The 21,641-nt window shown below is 39.0% G+C and overlaps 3 protein-coding genes across 3 annotated transcripts; all 3 read left to right on the forward strand.

Annotated features, from left to right (window-relative positions):
- The first annotated feature begins 1,037 nt into the window (after positions 1–1,037).
- On the forward strand, positions 1,038–5,419 carry LOC119733453 (E3 ubiquitin-protein ligase TRIM56-like). Its single transcript, XM_038207015.1, has 2 exons — positions 1,038–2,334; positions 3,073–5,419. Exons 1-2 carry the CDS (start codon positions 1,038–1,040, stop codon positions 3,693–3,695), a joined length of 1,920 nt encoding a protein of 639 aa, XP_038062943.1. The 3' UTR covers positions 3,696–5,419.
- A 5,471-nt stretch (positions 5,420–10,890) lies between these two features.
- Positions 10,891–13,563, forward strand: LOC119733021 (E3 ubiquitin-protein ligase TRIM56-like). The gene is made up of 2 exons (XM_038206601.1): positions 10,891–12,187; positions 12,938–13,563. Exons 1-2 carry the CDS (start codon positions 10,891–10,893, stop codon positions 13,561–13,563), a joined length of 1,923 nt encoding a protein of 640 aa, XP_038062529.1.
- Positions 13,564–18,118: 4,555 nt separating this feature from the next.
- LOC119733022 (E3 ubiquitin-protein ligase TRIM56-like) lies at positions 18,119–20,806 on the forward strand. The gene is made up of 2 exons (XM_038206602.1): positions 18,119–19,412; positions 20,094–20,806. The coding sequence occupies exons 1-2, from the start codon at positions 18,119–18,121 to the stop codon at positions 20,714–20,716; spliced, it is 1,917 nt and encodes a 638-aa protein (XP_038062530.1). The 3' UTR covers positions 20,717–20,806.
- The last annotated feature ends 835 nt before the right edge of the window (positions 20,807–21,641 follow it).

Raw genomic sequence — 21,641 nt, forward strand, 5'->3', positions numbered from 1 at the left:
GTACCTGTCGCCAAAGTATGGCAAATCGGTGGAGCTTTTGTATGTAGGGTACCGTAGTTCAACGCTCCACTCAGTAGAGCTACATGTACACATGTACGTGTACTCCATGACACTTGGGTGGCATGGGTGGCTTGTGCGTAAAGCGCTCGCCTCTCACCAAGGTGACCACGGTTTGAATCCTGGCCGCGGATCGCATGTGAGTAGAGTTGTGCGTTGGTCCTCTCCTTTTTCTCCGGGCCTTCCGGTTTTCCTCCCTCTGAAAAAATCACACACTTTCGATCTCAGGCTGTGCTCGGTCCTTGGTCATATACATGTATGGGTCGATGTGGCCGGCAGCCATAGGCGCCTTTATGTGCCAGCGGCCCGACCATGTTGTAGCCGCGTCCTTCGCAATTCAGCTGCGAGTAAGGATGATTAGCCTCCCAAATTATTATTATTATTATTATTACTTGTTACATGTACATGTACATGTGTGGCTGTTTATCGAGTATTGCTAATACATGTACAAGCATATTGCTTGTTGCAAAGGACTATAGATTTGACGTACAAGTATACAGCACACTTTTTGTTATTATTTTAACATGTTTTAAAAAGGAATGACAGTTGTTAATCATGTGAATGGAGATGAAAATAAAACGATAAAGAGGAAACCATGTCATGTTATCTCAGAAAATATAATGCCAAAGATGGGAGTATCCATATCTGTCCATGATAAATCTTTATTTGCACATTTGTTGATGTTTTGCAATCCCGGATTAACCAACAATATCACAAATCCAAGGAAGCATCACAGATAAAATAAATTATGTGATGGTTTGAAGAGGCGGTGCAGTTTAAGGATAAGGGTTTGATTTTGCACTTGTTTCTTTTTAATTCACATCTTAAGAGCCCTGCAAACGTTGATTTATTTTAAATGCAAAAAGACATCCTGCCAATTAATATTGGGCCCTCGCCATATAGGGAAACATGCAAATGATGCATTTGTATCACTCTTATGTTTTAAATAAACTATTTTTCTTCACATTTATTAGACAGAAATGGCGACTGGTCCTGCAGTAAGTTCAGCACTAGAGTCGATCAGCAGACGTCATCTTGAGTGCTGCATCTGTCAAGAGAGATATCAACAGCCAAAGATACTGGAATGCCTCCATAACTTTTGTGAGCAATGTCTGCTGAAATACTGCAGCAAGAAGCATCAGGGCGCTGCAGAAATTCCTTGCCCTGTGTGTCGACAGGAGACGAAGCTTCCAGAGTCTGGGGTGCAGGGTCTGAAAACAAACTTTCATCTGATTGGTCTGGTAGAGGAATTGGAACTGCAGGAAAAGTTGGTGTGTTCGGGTGGCACAAAGCTGCTATGTGAGACATGTGATGATGGCAATGAAGCAACACATCGATGTTTGGACTGTGCACAGAATATCTGCTCACGTTGTCAAAGTTCACACAAAAGATTTGCAACTACATCAAGCCACATAATCCCTACTTTGGAGGACATTCGTCAAGGAACGATAAAAGTAATGCAAGAAAACCAAAAGCAATATTCAAAATGTCCGAAACATAAAGGCGAAGTGACACGATTCTTTTGCACAACGTGTCAAGTGTTGATCTGCCGGGATTGCACGGTCATAAACCACTGCAAACCAGAACATTTGTACGTTGAGAGTGATGAGGCCACATCCAAGTACAAGCAATCATTGGCTGAACTGTTTTCTCCACTTGAAAACTCAATGACGGAACTCCAGAAGTCACGAGAGAACGTTTCAAAGATAAAAGAAGATTTGGGTGTCACAGTTAAGAGGGTCATGACAGAAGTGCAAGACAGAGCAGCTGAGATACGAGCAGAGGTAACGGCGCAAGAAAATCGCATCCTTGACGACATCCAAAACATCCAAACAGATCGTGAACAAAAACTGGAAGAGTATGAGAAAACTATGGGCTTGACAGCGAAGAGATGTCAGTATTCACTAGACACAGCAAGAGAGGTGGCAAAGACTGCATCGGATTGTGACTTTCTCTCACTCTATGCCACAATCAGTAAAGATTTGAAATTGTTGGCAGATCAGAGTATGCCTGGAGTTGACAACAGGCTTGCATTTCTGAAGTTCAAGCAGAGTGAGGGTGTTGGTGGCATCAGTCTGGGTGAGGTGGTGGTGGAAGGCAAATGGGAGCTGTGTCGGGAGTTTGGTAAAATGGGAAGCGGTCCAGGAAAGTTCGATGGGGCTTGGGGCATTGCTGCTCGTCAACCTGATGAGATTGCAGTGACTGACTACTATATCAAACAAGTTGTGATCTGCAGCATCGATGGCAACCATAAAAGCACGATCCCGATGCAAGGACGTAAGTTTTTATAACCGTGCATTGCAATCTCTCAAATTATACACACGTACATGTATTTCTTTCCCCGTCATTATCTGTTTGTAATTTACCTCAAGAAATCTGATCGAACTAAATCACAGTAAATTTCATGCGAAACATGTGTTAGTGAATACATTGGTTTTCTTAACATGGAGATTTTTAAATATACATGTAAATACATCGTCCATGTCAAACATTAAATTTCCTTGCTATTTTTTTTCAGAAATTGAACTAACACTACTGTAAATCAAACCTCATGTTTGATATTGGTTTTTTTGCCCTGTCCCCACGCATTTTTAATTAGTTTGCTCTTGTTTTTTCATGAATTTTGTTTGTTCGTTTCGTGACATTTTTTTCAAAGGATGAAAGTTCAAGGAAAATCCATTTAAAATGAAAGAAATATAAGTTTTCCTGATACACTGGTTCACTGGTTAAGTTCTCAATTGTTGTCAGGAGTCTTTTAGTTTGTTTTTTCCTATTATCCCACTGAAAGATAAATAAGGCAATTATTGAATGGCTTAAACATCAATATGTACAGGATACCTTAAGACACAGTGATATCCCTAAGATGTACACGTACAAATGTATATTTGACAATGCATAGTTTTGGCAAGGGAAACATTAATTATCACTCCGATTTATTTTGGATTTTTTTTATAAATTGCAATTTAAGATTGAAATTGACCACTATTGTTTGTTTTTACATCATGCCCCCTACAGGTCCATGCGGCATCGCAGCTACACGCAGCGACAATCGCTTGGTGGTTGTTGAGCAAAGCGCACCCCATGTGAAGGTGTTCAACAGCGACAACACGCTGGCATACAAGTTCCCAACGGTGCCACCGAGTGAGGTTGGTAAGACCACGGTTGACCTCTGGAGCGTAGCTGTCAAGAATGATGGTACCATTGCAGTGGGAGATGTGGCGAGGATGGTATTGACAGTGCACAGCCCCACTGATGGTGAGCTCCTTCATACCATACCAGTCAAAATTAAACCTTATTTCCTGGCTTTTGACATCAACGATCGAGCGATAATAAGTGACTATACATCACAGACAGTGGATATTGCTGTTGGCAATGGTACTACAAAACGTACCATCAAACCCACCATCAATGGTCAACCAGTACGTAACTGCTTCGGTGTATGCACTGATAGCTCAGGTATCTATGTTGCAATGCAAAATGTTGCCAACACCGGTCATATCCACCACTATGACCCTCAGGGTGGCTTTCTCAAGTGCATCGCACAGGGTCTGCACAACCCGTGGGGTATCACATTCACATCTGGTGGGCAGCTGGCAGTGGCTGACTGGTCCTCAGTCAAAGTGTATCACCAGGTGTGATACAACATTCTAATCAGTCATGTCAATTTCTCATCATTTGAGACATGTTGATAGAAAAAGTAAAGAGCGGTCCTATCACAACAATGAATTAAAAGTTTTAGATTATTGATACATCACATAGTATACAAAAAACGTGTACGGTATTGGATTACATGTGTTACCTGTATTATTTTGACTTTCTGATCAATCGGTCGATTTTGTCCACAAAAGTGGGCGGTTGTCTTAATTTCATCAAGTATAATTATAATGAGTCATCCTTTTCAGTTCATTCAAAAGAAAAAAGGATAAGATAAAAAAGTTTACATTGAATCAATCTGGTGATAATTTTGAAAAAGCTTTAGGAATCAAATTGAAGAAGAAAAACTCTAAAAGCAAATACGGTTTTTCATTCATGTATATTAACATTCATCCTCAGCTCAAGTACTGTAAGGATAAACAAATTAAAACGCTATTCGAAAGAAAACTTGAGAAAACACGATTACAGTTTTGTTTCAATATCAATTTCTCTCATACGTTAGATGTATTTCGTTTTTCAACAAACAACATACTGGTTCTGACAACTGAGGGTGTCAATGTGATATGAATACAAATCGTAGCCCATTGGCAAAATTATGTGCACAATAGACGCTTATTGACCAACTGTGAGAGACTATTTAAACAATGAAACTCCAGAAAGACATCAACAAAAATGAATTCGGCCCGAAAGCTAGCAATAGTTCTGACAAACTTTCATCTTACAACAGCAGATCGAAGCCTTTGCCAAGAAATTGCGTCTCTTAGCTAAGCTTGATCGTTCTGTTACAAAACATAATTTTAATTTATATTCAGCCCGAGTGTAAATACGCAGTTTAAGTAATATGATCATCCTATGCTGATTTTGACTTCGCTTATTTCAAAACAAGGTTTTATTAGTTGGTTTCAGTTGCCTCAATGGGTTGAGTTATGCAGAGAAATTGAAATTCGAGAAGAAAGTGGAATGAAAAAAAGCATTTCATGGAAACAAATACAGTGATTATTACAACTCATGATGTTAATCATGTGAGCTGGCTCCTATGAAACAAAATATTGTTTTGTTTCTTTAATTAAGACCAGCATAACCTTCAGATTAATAAGAAGTCACGAGAAATGTTTGATGTAATACATGTAACTGACAGTTCAATTATATATTTAGAATTTTCTCGACATCTACGATAATATGTTGCGAGAACATTTTAGGTTACATGAGACTCGGTTTGTAAATATTGAATACCGAAAGTGAGATGGCCCGATTTGTTACAGGGTTTCATATAAAACCCACGTGATAGGTTATTGACCAAAAGGAATGTATAAGCTTTCCTAAGGACTTTATGACAAGGATTAGCTTTCAATTGAAAAGAAAAAAACAGTGTTGGTACATTTTTAACTCAGTGATCAAGATACATGCATACATTTCTTTCAACTGTCCAAAAACAAATTGACACAGTTTCCCAAAAAATCTCGAGATAATTTATAAACTGTTGAAATATGTCAAGTAGAGTCAAATTGAAAATTAAATTTGATTGTTCTGTCAAAGACATTTTTTAAATTGCGGTTAACCTGCCTGTAAATACACAATTTCTCGAAATGGGTTCATTCTCTGTTGATTTGACTTAGCTCATTTCAAATCTTAGTTTTATTAGTTGATTTCAGCTGCTTCAATGAATGGGTTGGTATATTTTAAGAAACTTGATCAAAAACATTACATGAAGACAAATCATGTGATAATCACGACTCATGATAATCATATAGACGAAATCCTACAGTGACAAAAAACGGCTTAGGGAAGTTTTAGCTCTTGTTTTCATATTTGCATTGTCGCTAACATACATGTAACACTCGAGTTATCATGAACAGAAGTTACGAGAATTGTTGTATATATCTTTTAACCAAATATACAATTATACATTAATATTTTCTCGACATCAACGATATGTTTTAAGTAGAATTTAGTTCGTATGGATTTCATGAGATTAAGTTTGTTAAAAGTGAATACTGAAATATACGTAAGATGCTAACCTGATTTCTATCAAAGGAGTACATTCAAGCAACGTGATCGGTTCTTGGCCAATAGGAATGTTTTTACTGTCCTAGCTAGGTATTTCATGACAAAGTTTCCAATTGGAAAGAAAAACAGTGTTTTACAACAATTAAATGCTACAGTTATAGCTTATTAAACTGTGGTGCATGTTTTGTATGCAGGCTTGTACTTTGCATTTGTGTATGTGTGAGGCCGATACACAGGGCTTCACGATACCAGTACGCGAATGCAATTGACTTTGTGCAAACAGAAGGAGTCAAACAAGCCTGACACGGGACGATACTAATAATAAATACCATTGAGTGCCAATTGAACGAAGTCCAAAAGATCGACCGCGCACTCGAGTACCGTACACCCGTCTACAATGCACTACACTACAGTATACTTGTTTGTCTGTATATTTTGGCTAAAAAACTTGTGTATTTTCAATAAAGCGGGGATTTCTTCAAATTAATCAATGATGTGCTAACTGTATGTTTTGTTCAACTTTTTTAATGACTTACAGGAGGTAGGCGTTACTCATTTAGCAGACAACACTCTAATTGTTTGGACATTTTTTAATGACACTTAGTATTTCGATTCCTAATTAAATAGTCCTGTTATTGACACGTATTTGAATATGATGGGGGAGTTTTTAAATGGCAAAGAAGTGTTTTTTTTATCTAATTGGATTTATTTTGTGTATTTTTGGCAATACAAATTTATCCAATTTAAAATGGGGAATGGGAGGAAAAGTTGCCCCATAAAAAGTTTAGGAGTAATTATTCAGCAAACGTAATTTGAATTATCACCCACCCCCCTCACAAGGGCGGATCCAGAACACAATTTTTGGGGGGCCAAAACAAATTTTGGTCCCCCCAAAAAGTGGGTCAAAAAAATTATGGCGTGGGGTTCGGGGCCCACTTAAGGGCCCCGAAAAAAATTTGGATTCTAGATGCTCTGTGGTGCGATCTGAGGCAATTTGTGACCACTTTAACCAATGTTTTTTGAGGAAAAGATGGTGGTGTACGCATTGCCTGCCTTTATTGCGATGTTATGAAAAAAAAAAAATTGGTTTCGTTTTTTTTTTTGGGGGGGGGGGGGGGCATGGCCCCCTTTGGCTCCCCCACCCCTGCATCTGCCCTTGGTCTCTGCCCCCCTCGGGCCTGTGAGTAACCAGAAGAAGGTCCTTTTTGTGGCCTCCGGAAATGTGACCCTCTTCTGGTCACTCACAGTCCCACGGGGCGCATAGACGAGCACTAGTGACCTCATTGCCAGTCTATATGTGTATACTATTATGGCCCCCTTAATGTTCGGAGCTGGCGACGGGGCTGCGTAACGGACGGGACCTACATGTTGGACCGAGTAGTAACGGGTAACGAGTTGGACCTGTATGTTCCACTGTTGTCACACAAGGGCGGATCCAGAACACAATTTTTTGGGGGGGCCCAAAAAATTTTTGGTGGGCCCAAAAAAAATTTGGTCCCCCCAAAAAGTGGGTCGAAAAAATTACGGCGTGGGGTTCGGGGCCCGCTTAAGGGCCCCGAAATTTTTTTGGATTCTAGATGCTCTGTGGTGCGATCTGAGGCAATTTCTGACCACTTTAACCAATGTTTTTTTTTGAGGAAAAGATGGTGGTGTACTCATTGCCTGCCTTTATTACGATGTCACATAAAAAAAAAAATTGGTTTCGTTTGGGGGGGGGGGCCATATGGTCCCCTTTGCCCCCCCCACCCCCCCCCCCCCTGGATCCGCCCTTACCCCCTCAGGTGATTAAGGCGGGTATATTTTGGAGGATTCGAGTCAGTTTATTTGTTTATTTTTTGTTTGACTCGTGACTGGCATCAGACTCGTTAATTGCCTTTTGGACTCGGTTTGAGTTAGACTTGGCTAGTGACTGATTCGGACTATGTTCAACTCGAATCGAGTCCATTTCCAAAACAAAAACGTGTTGAAACGTGAGGGAAATTTAAATGAATTTGTTAAGGTACTTTTTAAAAAAAAAATCATATTCTAATGAAAACGGTCCATTTGAATGGTGTGGAATAATGCTGTGTGTCTCTGGCGCTTCACCTCGTTTGAATTTTGACAGGTCATTTTTGAATTTCTGCATTTTCTGTGTTTAACCGATTAGCAGGAAATACACTCTTTGGGAACACAGTTTGAAATTGCAAAGAATTCAGGTAATTGCAGATTAAACAATACGAAACAGTTATGACAGCACCGCGCCCTAATTGTATTTGCTATAGAAGGAGGAGCCATGGACTGCGTGGAGAGTACAAACACTAGATGAGTGGTCAGAAAATGACTAGATACATTAAAATTTCTGGAATCAGGTTAAAAGTTTGATTTTACATTTTAATTCTGTATTCGATGTCATGTCGATCCCTGAACAATACGTGTAGTGTTATATTAATCATGAGCCTAACTGATCATAATAGTACATGGAAAAACATGAGTCAAAAAGTTGCTTGTGGCAAACCAAAACAAAACAAAAGCAATATGCAACGGCAAAATCTCAAACTTGCCAAACAGTCTTTCAGTTTTGAATAAATGAAGCAATTTGGACTTCAGACAAGATTTGTGTGATACACTAACAATTACTACGAAACAAGTGAACATGCTTAGGTTTCTCCTCAAAAGCAGCAAATGTGGAGGGTCGTCTATTTCGAAAAGAAAAGAAAGTTATTAAAATCACTGGCCGGGTTTCAATTGTACATTCGCAATTGTGAGTGTGAATCACCTCCGAATCTCTGTCCACGTTCTCGGCCCTGTAGATGTGGCAACATAAAACAAACAAGTTGCAAACAAGTTGAATCGGAATGATGATGAGATATCCAAAGTCTGCACAATAATAAGAACTGACAAGTCCAATTTTCTATGAGCTTTAATCCAAGAGAGGTCATCATGCAGCCACTTGCCAGATGGTCAGTCTCATCGGAGCTCTGCAAACAGTGAATTAAATAAAAGTCAAAGGCAACTGCATGGTTTCATGGGGATATCACTTTTCTTTTTTGGGGGGGGGGGGTGATTCATCGCAAATGGACTTTCATAGAGAATGACTGAGAAAAAAACCCTTTAAAACATCATTGATTCATATGAGAAATGCATGTTTCCCGACATATGTTGGGGAAGATGCGGCAATAAATGAAGTTTAGAACTTATAGAAAATGAAGAAAAAAAGTAAAAGGGGCTCAGATATAATTATTGTTCAGGCAATGACCGCGGGTAAGTTTTAAGAAAAATGGGGGAAAATGGAAACTTCTCCGGATCATATACCGCCCTCAGATCGGGAATCGGGCTCATTTAGACGTCCTCAATAGAAAGTCCTTGTTTTTTAAAGGCCGTAGGTACTTTTGAAACCTCCCCAACCCATCCATTCCAACGCCCCGCCCCCCCTTCAAAAACAATGAATGCATGGAGATTTTTTGTTGTTGTAAATACAAAAAAAAAAATGTAAAATGGAAATTAAACATATATACCTATCTAATGCAGCTTTTTTTTTAATGAGATGGGAAAGTAGGAGTGCACTGCCAAACAAAAAGGCCACTCCCTTGTTTTGGAAAACAAGGAAACAGTGTGTGAACCCGTGTAAATTACCCCCTCAACGGTTACAAAGAGAGAGAGTTGGGCAGACTGCTTAAAAATACATTCGAATGCACTGGCGATGACGCTTGATGAAGCCCTCGGTATTGGTTTATTTTGTTTTTTATTAATTTTAGATGCATTTTTTTGGTCCAGATTCAGAGTAAGTAAAAGTTTCGAACAGATGGTCACGAACACAATCTATCTACTGTACCATACATAGGAAAAATTGCCGTGCTGTCCCTTGGAGGCGCTCTTCAAATTACATTTCACTTCGACTTATAGTTCTACTTCCGCGTTGATTGCTTCGAGCCTGAAATTTAACCAACCGAAAGATTCGCTTCTTTCGACTCAACAGAAACATTATATTACCATCCAAACCGGGAACGTCGGATAAACGTGTTAATTATTTTGCGTACATGTACGTGTCTGTACGTTTGGGAATACATAGACCTACATGTACATGTACAACCACCACAAATGTACATGTACATGTACATGTAATACGTACTGCGTGTACTCGTTTAATGGCTGTTAATATATATATTGAGTAATGGCATTGCTCGATGCAAAGGACTATCGGTTTGACGTACAAGTATAGGACACTTTTTCTTATTATTTTTACCTGTTTTAAAAACAAATGACAGAGCTGGAAAATCATAATGCGCCTATCAATTGTTTCCCCAACCCCTCCCCTGGCCCCTCCCGGGGTGCCCCACCCAAGACGTGGGGATTGTCACTTTTGAAGTGACAAAATCCTCACCCCTCGGGCAAAATTTAAGTGACAATCCCCGACCATGCCCAGACTTACATACGTGGGGCGCACTAGTGATTGCCTTTCCATGAGTGCGCCAATGTTAACAATGTAATTTGAGTGACCAAATCCCCACCCTGGGGCATGAAAAACGTGACCAAATCCCGACATTGGACCTGGGGCAGCGCGGGGTGGGGAAACATTTGATAGGTGCATAATGTAAATGTAGATGGAAATACCACGACTTTTCGTGTTATCTCAGAAAATATAATGGGAAGAATGTCCATCTGTCCATGATAATTACAAAGTCCTTCGAGAGTGAATTTCCTTTTCAGGAAATCTTAGCATGCACGCCTAGTGCTGTGTGGCTCTAAATACGAAGGAAGTCCAGGAGAAAAACATATTCATGGGCCACTATGGAGCATCTTACAACATAACTTTGTACATGTATATTGATGTTTTGCATTTAGAAATTTTAAAATAACGCTCAAGTGCAATATTAGATGATAAAGTCACTGTCAGATTTCTGCCTTCCCGGATTAACCAACAATACCAGAAATCCAAGGGAGCATCACAGATAAAATAAAATATGTGATGTTTTGAAGGGGAGTTGCAGTTTATGGATAAGGATATGATTTTGCACTTGTTTCCTTTTAATTAACATCTTGAGACCCCTGCACACGTCGATTCATTTCAAATGCAAAAACACATTCTGTCAATTACTAGTGGTCCCTACCCATAAAGGGAAACATACGAGTGATATATTTTTATCAGTGTTATGTTTTAAATAAAATATTTTTCTTCACATTTATTAGACAAAAATGGCGACTGGACCTGCAGTAAGTTCAGCTTTAGAGACGATCGGCAGACATCATTTTGAGTGCAGCATCTGCCAAGAGAGATACCAACAGCCTAAGATACTGGAATGCCTGCATAGCTTTTGTGAGCAATGTCTGCTGAAATACTGCAGCAAGAAGCATCAGGGCGCTGCAGCGATTCCTTGCCCTGTGTGTCGACAGGAGACAAAACTTCCCGAGGTGGGGGTGGAAGGTCTGAAAACAAACTTTCATTTGATTGGTCTGGTTGAGGAGCTTGAACTTCAGGAAAAGATAGTGGGATCGGGTGATACCTGTCTTTTGTGTGATGTATGTGAGGGGGGCAATGAGGCAACGCAGCGATGTCTGGATTGTGGCCACAATTCGTGCTTAGTCTGCAGCAGAATACATCTTCGATTCCCTTCCTCATCCAACCACAATGTAGTTCCGTTGGAGGAAATTCTTGAGGGAAAGGTTACAATGACAAAGATACACCAGAAACAACATCCGAAATGTCTTATTCATGAGGGCGAAGTGGCACGGTTCTTTTGTACCACTTGTGACATGCTGATCTGCCGAGATTGTACTGTCGTAAACCATTGCAAACCAGAACACTCCTACATTGAGAGGGACGAGGCAACATCGACATACAAGCAATCTTTGGTTCAACTGTTTCCTCCTCTTGAAAACACTATAACAGAACTCCAGAAATCTCGAGAGAAAGTCTCAAGAACGAAAGAAGATTTGGGTGTCACAGTTAAGAGGGTCATGACAGAAGTGCAGGACAGAGCAGCTGAGATGCGAGCAGAGGTAACGGCTCAAGAAAATCGCATCCTTGATGACATCAAAAACATCCAAACAGATCGTGAACAAAAACTGGAAGAGTATGAGAAAACTATGGGCTTGACAGCGGAGAGATTTCAGTATTCACTCGATACGGCTAAAGAGGTGACAAGGACTGCATCAGATAGTGACTTTCTCTCACTCTATTCCACAGTCAGCAAAGACTTAAAATTGCTGGCAGATCATAGTATGCCTAAAGTGGACAACAGGCTCGCATTCCTGAAGTTCAAGCAGAGTGAGGGTGTTGGTGGTATCAGTCTGGGTGAGGTGGTGGTGGAAGACAAATGGGAGCTGTGTCGGGAGTTTGGTAGAAATGGAAGCGGTCCAGGAGAATTCAATATGGCTTGGGATGTTGCTGCTCGTCAACCTGATGAGGTTGCAGTGACTGACTGCACCAACAAACGAGTTGTGATCTGCAGCATCGATGGGAAGCAGAAAAGCACGATCCCAATGGAAGGATGTAAGTTTAAATTATCGTGCATAGTATTGCGATCTCCCGAATTGTGCACACGTACAGTTTTTGTTGCCTGTCACTGTTTTTAATTTTCCCTACGAGATCAGAAACGGAATCACAGCATATTTGATGCAAAATGTTATTGACGTTGGCTTTCATAATGTGGATATGTTTTGAACATCAATGCATCGTTCATGTCAAGAATCTTTTCCCCCCCTTTTTTTTTCTTTTAAAACTCATTGATTGTTGATATTGGTGGGGAGTTTCGACTGTGGTTTTAGTTTTGGCTCTAATAGTTTTTATATTTGGTTCGCTTTGTTTTTTCAAGTTCTGTGCAAAAGATGGAAAGCTCATGCAAAAGGCGTTTGAATTGGTAGAGTTGATAAAAATGGTTGAAGAAAGAAAATGTGCATAAAAAGTCGGTATTCCTGAAATTCGATTAATACGTTCTGTATAGTTGTCATGAATGTGTTTTATATTTTTTATCATTTAACTGGAAGATAGTTTTAATGAGGAACAATCATTTGTGCCTTGTAATGGGGCAATGATATAAAGACAACCATAAACATCCAAACTACCTGGTAATTTCTCAAGCATGTACAATACTCATAAGTCCGACGCCTCATAACCTTGAATACTCATAACCTTGACACGATATGCCATTTTGACAGAATGCCCTTTTGTTTTGTTTTTTAATTTTGTAATCCAAATCGAAATTAACTACTTCCGTTTGTTCTTACATTGCTACTCCTACAGATGCACGCGGCAACGCAGCTACACGCAGCGACAATCGTTTGATGGTTGTTCAGGAAGGCGCACCCCATGTGAAGGTGTTCAAAAGCGACAACACGCTGGCATACAAGTTCCCAACGGTGCCAACGAGTGAGGTTGGTAAAACCGCAGTTGACCTCCGGAGCGTAGCTGTCAAGAATGATGGTACCATTGCAGTGGGAGATGTGGCGAGGATGGTATTGACAGTGCACAGCCCCACTGATGGTAAGCTCTTACGTACCATACCAGTCAAGATTAAACCGTACTTTCTGGCTTTTGACAACAATGACCGTGCGATAATCAGTGACTATTTATCACAGACAGTGGACATTGTCATTGGCAATGATACTACAAAACGTACCATCAAACCAACCAATGGTCAAAGAGTAACATACTGTTGCGGTATATGCACTGATAGCTCAGGTTTCTATGTTGCAATGCATAGTGGTGACAATACCATGACGGGTCATATCCATCACTATGACCCTCAAGGTGGCTTCCTGCAGTGCATTGCGCAGGGTCTGCGCTCGCCCTGGGGTATTACATTTACATCTGATGGGCAGCTGGCAGTGGCTGACCACTTCTCAGTCAAAATGTATCACCAGGTGTGATACGACATTCTAATCAGTCATGTCCATTTCTAATCGGTGGTGACATGTCTATGGACAAATTATTAAAGAGCAGTTCTAATCACAATTGTTTTAAGACAATGTTATCAGTCGTCAATTTCAAATCAGCGGTTGCATGTCCATAGAGAAATTAATAAACAATATAGATTCAACAATAGATTCAACAATAAACAGCAAGTTGTAGAATATTGATACAACACGAGATACATGTTTACAAAATGTACAAATAAGGCATTAGATTAAATTTCAACTTAATGATCAAACGATCCATTTTGTTCATAACTGAGGTCGGTTGAGCATTTGGCGTCTCAATTTGTCAAATGCATGCATATGTATTTGGAGCTTTCAACTGTAGGTGATTGGTTTAAACCTTATTATAATACATTGACCAATTAAAAGAGAAAAATACAGAATTTCTTAAAAGATATTTAATACGGCACCGAGGATACATGTACCCTTATTACAACTTAAAGCAGTTTATATTTCCAGTAAATTGGATATTTCAAAGCGGTTAAGATTTCAATGTTTAATGACACTTGTTTTTGACAGTTCAATTTGTAAATACAACTTGGGATTATGATTCACATTTTTTATTGCAATCTGGTTCTCAACTAAAACAATATGCAGTTCCTGAAAACTGAACAAAAGCTTAAAATAATTCTGGCAACTGTGAGCATCGATGCAGTGGTAACAAAACAATTATTACCAAAAATGTTACCCGCAGTTCACCCATGATTATGACATTTCACATAGACAAAAAGGCTAATACAAAATTATACCAATTATGATAATTGCATCACAGCAATTCTATAAAAAAATGGACGCTTTAAATGGTATGGAATAATGCTGAAGGGTTTCTCCGAACGTTGAACTCGTTATAATTTGGTTTGTCTTTTCCCCTCATTATGTACACATATATTATATGGAAAGTTTTCCTTTCGGTCAAAATTAGTTAAGTTACAGTTTTTATGGATGGGATGTTCTCTGCCTTCGTAATTCATTTATCGTTCTGAGATCAAGTACTGCAAGGATGAATAACTTAAATAGCTATTCAAGCGAAAACGTGATATACCATTATTTCAATTTTCTTCAAATTAAATTCTCTGATAAATTAGACTTATTTCAACAAACGACATACGGGTTAAGACAACTGAGGGTGCTAATGTGATATCATGAATCCTAAATTATGTTTTTACACAAAAGACGCTCATTGAGTGACTAAAATAAACAATGAAACTCCTAAAACACACAAAGGTTCATACTACAGCAACAAATTTGCAAAACTATTTCGACACGTGTAGAGTCAAATTTAAAGCTACGTTTGATCGTTCTGTTAAGGACATATTTTAATATTATGTAACCCGCCTGTAAATAAGCCGTTTTAGAAAATGTTATCATTCTAAGTTCATTCTATTTGATTTGGCTCTTTTTCAAAACTGAATTGTTTAAGTTTAATTCAGTTGCCTCAATAATTGGGTTGAATTGTGTTAAGAAGTTTATATTCAAGAAGAAAGAGGAATTCCATTGAAACAAAGTACATTGATTAGTACAAATAATCATCTGGTCTAGCTCCTGTCAACAGTAATATTATTTGTTAATTGTATTAAAACCAATATAACCCTCTGATGATCATGTAAAGAAGTCACAAGAATTGTTTGATGTAATAACCGACAGTTCAATAATATATTTACATATTTTCTCGACATTTGCGATAATATGTTTCCAGGACACACATGTAATTCAGTTTGTAAATAATCAATACTGAAGTTAGATGGCCGGATCTTTTCCAAGGTTGAAATTCGGCCCACGTGTTATATTCTTGGCAAATAGGAATATGTTAGCTACATGTATATGTATTGTAAGGATTTTATGACAAGGATAAGCTTTCAATGAAAAAGAAAAACAGTGTTGGTAATTTTCAAGTAACTTACATACCTTTATAATTATTTAAACGAGTCTAAGCAATTTTGACACAATTTCCTGAAAGTCTTTAACTGTCTAAATACGTAAAAAGTGGAGTCAAATTGAAAGCTGAATTTGATTGTCTGTCAAAGACATATTTCAATTTCTGTAAAAACACAATTTATGGGAAATGTAAATGTCATTTGACTTCGCTCATTTCAAAGGTGAGTTTTATTAGTTAATTTCAGCTGCTTCAACTGAATGGGTTTGCTTCAGAAGTTTGCAATCAAGAAGAAACTGGATTAAAAGCAATCTATTGGAAAAATGTTTTGTTTTATTATTACAACTCATGGTAATTAAAAAGACGAACTACTGCAGCGAAAAAAAAGTTCGAGTTATCATGAACGGAAGTTACGAGCATTGTTTTATCTTTTAACCAAAAGTCCAATTATGTATCAATGTATTTTCTTGACATCAACGATATGTTTTAAGTAGATTTAAGTTCAATGTAGATTACATGAGATTAAGTTTATAAATATTTAGATACTAACCTGATTTCTTTTCAAAGGGTTAACATTAAGCCACGTGATCGGTTCTTGGCCAATAGGAATGTTTTAACCGTCCTAAATATTTTATGACATGGTTGATGAGCTCCCAACTGGAACGAAATTTACTGTTTTTAAATTTTAAACAAAATTAGCAGGATATAAATTAGTTTTAACTGTCAAAGCGAATTTGACGCAATTTCCTGACAGTCCTGAGATAACTGAAAAACCGTTTTGTTTGTAATATTAATTAGGGTTTTTTTTTGTTTAGCTTAAGTGCATGTTATAAGTGCATGTTGTAACCAATGACACAAAAATAATTTATTGGAACCAATTTAAAATAAAAAAGGAAAATTTTTCGCTACACGTCAACCCGTGGTCTGATTTTTATGTTTTTGGTATCAAAAAATGCGCAAAGCTCGAAGCTGAAAAGTTATAACAGCTCGAGTCGCGAAAAAATTTTTTAGAGGCTATGGCCGAAAATGTTGGGGGGGGGGGCGGATCCGCCCCGGCCCCTTTAGGGTTAAAGATGAGGTTATTACATGTATCGTTTGAAAAACAAAGCGTAATAGGCCTACTTGATATTGAGTTAACGTTGTATGGAAAATTCAAGGACTCCGTGTTTCCTGGGATCACCTTATGAATATGGGACCCAAGACGAGATATTTTTTTCCTTCGAGATGGATTGACTCCTTTCTTTAATACTGGGCCACAATTATTGAGTGTCTAGTGATATAAAAGTGTGTATTAACGAAACATATATAAGCAAATCCCAGTTACAACCGTATGATGTTTGTCGTGAAATATAGCCGAAGATCTATCCTCAAAAGTCAAATTGATTCTCTGTACCGTTGATCGTCTAATTAACTGGGTAACAAAAATAATGGTAATTTCAGTGGAACCTTTTATGAGACAAAGTTTAGTTCAAGTTGAATTTGACGTCTTTTGCAAGTTTTGTGCAAATACGAGAGTTGGAAAGCTATGGCTCCCTCCCTAAAACTGTATAGTGAGGGTATCCAAAGGTGATCCATTCAGCCATGTTGACAAATGCAAAATACATTAATTAAACGAAACGGGTAGTACTGGTTAAATTTCAAACATTCCTTGTTAATATAAACAAAAACAGATCGCCAGAGTATGTTGGCATACTCCAGGGTCACTTGAATACAAATCACATCTCTTGGTATGTCATGGACAGTGCTTTGAGTTTTGACTTTCAACACGAAATATATACAAATCATTTTCGAATCCGTCCAGACATGAGGTCATTTTCAAATAATTTAGCAACCTCAATCTTCTTTTAGACGTGCGAATGTACATATCGGGGATTTGTTAACTTTATAGAGTGTAGAACGTAACATTTGTTGGAAAAAAAGTCGAAGGCCGAGCGTTATTTTTAACAAACCTATACTGCCACCCTGCTGCAGCTAGCTTAATTAAACTCTGGTGTTTCATTTATACGCAGGCTTGTACTTTGGAGTCGTGCGTTTAACCACTGCATGTGTAAGACCGCTACATGCACTAGGCATTACGATACCATTATGCGATTGTATAGCTGACTTTAGGTTGCGCAAACAGAAAGGGTTAAATAAGCCTGACACGGGATGATAAATACACTTGAGTGCAATTTGAACAAAGTCCAGATATCAACTGCGTACTCAGTGCCGTACACATAGACTCGTTTATAGTGCACTACACTATACTGTTGTCCGCCAATTTATCCTTGGATCATCCACATCAGTAGTGCAGTATTATAAGCCTGGAAGAAAGTTGTTCAATTCAGAGCAGTACGTACGACCAAGAGACTCTATTGACGCCACAAGACGACCAGGTAACACACAGCGGATGCAACAGGTGAACCCTGTAATTAGGGTGAGTGACGCACCATGCTGGCAAATCTAAACTCATTGAAAGACTGCTTTGGTTATAGTACACTAAACTCGGGTAAGAGCCGGTGCATTGCTTCAATTATTAAAGTATTTGGAGATTAATAACAAAAACGGCACGGATCAACAATTCAAAAATAAAATAAAAACTGAAGTGATCCGCTTCTTTATAGTGTTACAATTATATTTTTGTTCCTCGCAGAAATGGCGACTGGACCTGCGGTAAGTTCAGCTCTGGAGATAATCAGCAGACATCATCTTGAGTGCTCCATCTGCCAAGAGAGATACAAACAGCCCAAGATACTGGAATGCCTACATAGCTTTTGTGAGCAATGTCTACTGAAATACTGCAGCACAAATCGCAAGGACACTACAGTGATCCCATGTCCTGTGTGTCGACAGGAAACGAAACTTCCTGAGGCGGGGGTGCAGAGTCTGAAAACAAACTTTCATCTGATTGGCCTGGTTGAGGCGTTTGAACTGCAGGAAAAGGTTGTGGGATCGGGTGATAGTCTTAGCTGTGAAATTTGTGAGGGAAACAATGAGGCAACGCAGCGATGTCTAGATTGTGGCCAGTATATGTGCTCAGTCTGCAGCAGAATGCATCTTCGATTCGCAGCAACATCAAACCACAAGGTAGCTCCATTGAAGGACATTCGTGAGGGAAAGGTTACAGTGACAAAGAAACATCAGAGACAACATCCGAAATGTCCGATCCATGAGGGCGAAGTGACAAGGTTCTTCTGCAAGACGTGTGAAACACTGATTTGCCGAGATTGTACCGTCATTGACCACTGTAAGCCAGAACACTCGTACATTGACAGAAATCTGGCCACATCGACGTACAAGCAATCGTTGGTTGAACTGGTCTCTCCACTTGAAAACACAATGACAGAACTCCAGAAATTACGAGAGAAAGTCTCAAGAATGAAAGAAGATTTGGGTGTGGCAGTTAAGAGGGTCATGACAGAAGTGCAAGACAGAGCAGCTGAGATACGAGCACAGGTGACGGCTCAAGAAAATCGCATCCTTGACGACATCAAAAACATCCAAACAGATCGTGAACAAAAACTGGACGAATGTGAGAAAACTATGGGCTTGGCAGCGGAGAGATGTCAGCATTCACTAGACACGGCTAGAGAGGTAACAAGAACTGCATCAGATAGTGACTTTCTCTCACTCTATCCAACAATCAGCAAAGACTTGAAATTATTGGCAGATCAGAGTATGCCTAGAGTTGACAACAGGCTTGCATTCCTGAAGTTCAAGCAGAGTCAGGGTGTTGGTGGCATCAGTCTGGGTCAGGTGGTGGCGGAAGGCAAATGGGAGCTGTGTCGAGAGTTTGGTAGAGAGGGAAGAGGTCCAGGAGAGTTCGATGGGGCTTGGGACATTGCTGCTCGTCAACCTGATGAGATTGCAGTGACTGACATCAACAACAGACGAGTTGTTATCTGCAGCATCAAAGGCAACCAGAAAAGCACGATCCCGATGCAAGGATGTAAGTTTAAATTACCGTGCATTGAAATCTCTAAAATTATGAACATGTACATGTATTTCTTTCCCCGTCATTATCTGTTTTTAATTAACCTCAAGAGATCTAATGAAACGGAATAACAGTTACTTTGATGCGAAACATAATTATTTAAGTGAATACCTTGGTTTTCATGACATAGAGATGTCTAAATATAAATGCATCGTCCATGTCAAGTTCCCTTGCTATTTTTAAATTGAACAAACTCTACTTTGAATTGAACCTCATGTTTGATATTAGGTCTTTGCCCTGTCCCCACGCATTTTTAATTAGTTTGCTCTTGTTTTTTTTTATGAAATTTGTTTGCTCCTTTCATGACATTTTTTCAAAGGATGAAAGTTCAAGAAAAATCCATTTAAAATGAAAGAAATATAAGTTTTCCTGATACACTGGTTCACCGGTTAAGTTCTCAATTGTTGTCAGAAGTCTTTTAGTTTTTCTCCTATTATCTCACTGAAAGATACAAAAGGCAATTATCGAAAGGCTTAAACATCAATATGTAGAGGATACCTTAAGACACAGTGATTTTTTTTTTTTTGGCCAGGGGCACATTAATTGTCACTCCAATTCATTTTTGATATTTTTATAAATTGCAATTCAGATTGAAATTGACCACTATTGTTTGTTTTTACATCGTGCCCCCTACAGATCCACGTGGCATCGCAGCTACACGCAGCGACAATCGTTTGGTGGTTGTTGAGGATGGCGCATCCCATGTGAAGGTGTTCAACAGTGACAACACGCTGGCATACGAGTTCCCAACGGTGCCGCCGAGTGAGGTCGGTAAGACCGCAGTTGACCTCCGGAGCGTAGCTGTCAAGAATGAAGGTACCATTGCAGTGGGAGATGTGGCGAGGATGGTATTGACAGTGCACAGCCCCACTGATGGTGAGCTCCTTCATACCATACCAGTCAAGATAAAACCTTATTTTCTGGCTTTTGACGGCAATGATCAAGCTATAATAAGTCGCAATGCATCCAAAACAGTGGATATTGCCGGTAGCAATGGTACTACAAAACGCACCATCAAACCCATTATCAATGGTCAACCAGTGGAATACTGCACCGGTGTATGCACTGATACCTCAGGTATCTATGTTGCAATGCATAATGGTAGCAACACGGGTCATATCCACCACTATGACCCTCAGGGTGGTTTCCTCCAGTGCATCGCACAGGGTCTGCACTACCCAATGGGTATCACATTCCCATCTGATGGGCAGCTGGCAGTGGCTGACTGCTACTCGGTAAAGACGTATCGCCAGGTGTGATACGACATTGTAATCAGTCATGTCAATATATAAGCATGGGTGAAATGTCGATAGAAAAATGAGCGAGTGGTTCTAATTGCCACAATAAATTTAAGTGTAGCACATTCATACAACACGAAAAAACCCCATTATTATACAGTATTGGATTACATGTGTTGCCTGTAAAATTGTGACTTTCTGATCAATCGGTCATTTTGTCCACAACTGTGGTCGGTTGAAGATTTCTCGTCTTAATTTTATCAAGTATGTACATGTATATTTATAGCTGTCAATGTGGTCTTTGGTTTAAACCTTTATTTTAACACAATGATCACTTAAAAGAGAGAAATGATGAATTTCTTAAAACACTATTCAATACGACACCGGGGAAACGTACCATTTTTCGACTGTAAACAGTTTATATTTCCAGTAAATTGCATATTTCAAAAAGGCAATATGTTCAACAATTTTTTCTTTCTTTGATACATGTAAATGGCCGTTTCGGATTATAATGAGTCACCCTTTTTAGTTGTTGCCTTTTCTCAACAAACAATGCGCAGTTCCTGATAACTAAGGGTTTGGTAATTAGAAGACAACAAAAATGCTTCGAATAAAAGCTCAAAATAACTCGGGCAACTGTCAATATCGACGCACAGAAAGAACAAAAAAAGTACATGTTTTGCCAAAAATGACATCGCAGTTTTGCTTATGATTTGCATTCGCAATACGATACTACGGCTCTTGCAGCAAATTTATACCGATTATGACAACTGCATCCAATCAATTCTATAAAATGGACGGTATGGACCCCATCAATGGTATGGAATAATACTGATATCAACGATCTACTCGTTATAATATTGGCTAGTCATTATCCCTCCTATGCAAACAAACATTCTGTGCAAGTTTTCCTTTCAGTCAAAATCAGTCTAGTGACTGTTTTTAA

The sequence above is a fragment of the Patiria miniata genome, unplaced genomic scaffold (assembly GCF_015706575.1).
Source record: "Patiria miniata isolate m_02_andy unplaced genomic scaffold, ASM1570657v1 HiC_scaffold_25, whole genome shotgun sequence".
Taxonomy (NCBI): Eukaryota; Metazoa; Echinodermata; class Asteroidea; order Valvatida; family Asterinidae; genus Patiria; species Patiria miniata.

Excerpts from the sequence above, each read along its gene's own strand:
- LOC119733453 (XM_038207015.1), top strand. The coding sequence starts at position 1,038 with ATGGCGACTGGTCCTGCAGTAAGTTCAGCACTAGAGTCGATCAGCAGA. Across the intron at positions 2,335-3,072 it reads CACGATCCCGATGCAAGGAC|GTCCATGCGGCATCGCAGCT; the intron begins GTAAGTTTTTAT and ends TGCCCCCTACAG.
- LOC119733022 (XM_038206602.1), top strand. The coding sequence starts at position 18,119 with ATGGCGACTGGACCTGCGGTAAGTTCAGCTCTGGAGATAATCAGCAGA. Across the intron at positions 19,413-20,093 it reads CACGATCCCGATGCAAGGAT|ATCCACGTGGCATCGCAGCT; the intron begins GTAAGTTTAAAT and ends TGCCCCCTACAG.
- LOC119733021 (XM_038206601.1), top strand. The coding sequence starts at position 10,891 with ATGGCGACTGGACCTGCAGTAAGTTCAGCTTTAGAGACGATCGGCAGA. Across the intron at positions 12,188-12,937 it reads CACGATCCCAATGGAAGGAT|ATGCACGCGGCAACGCAGCT; the intron begins GTAAGTTTAAAT and ends CTACTCCTACAG.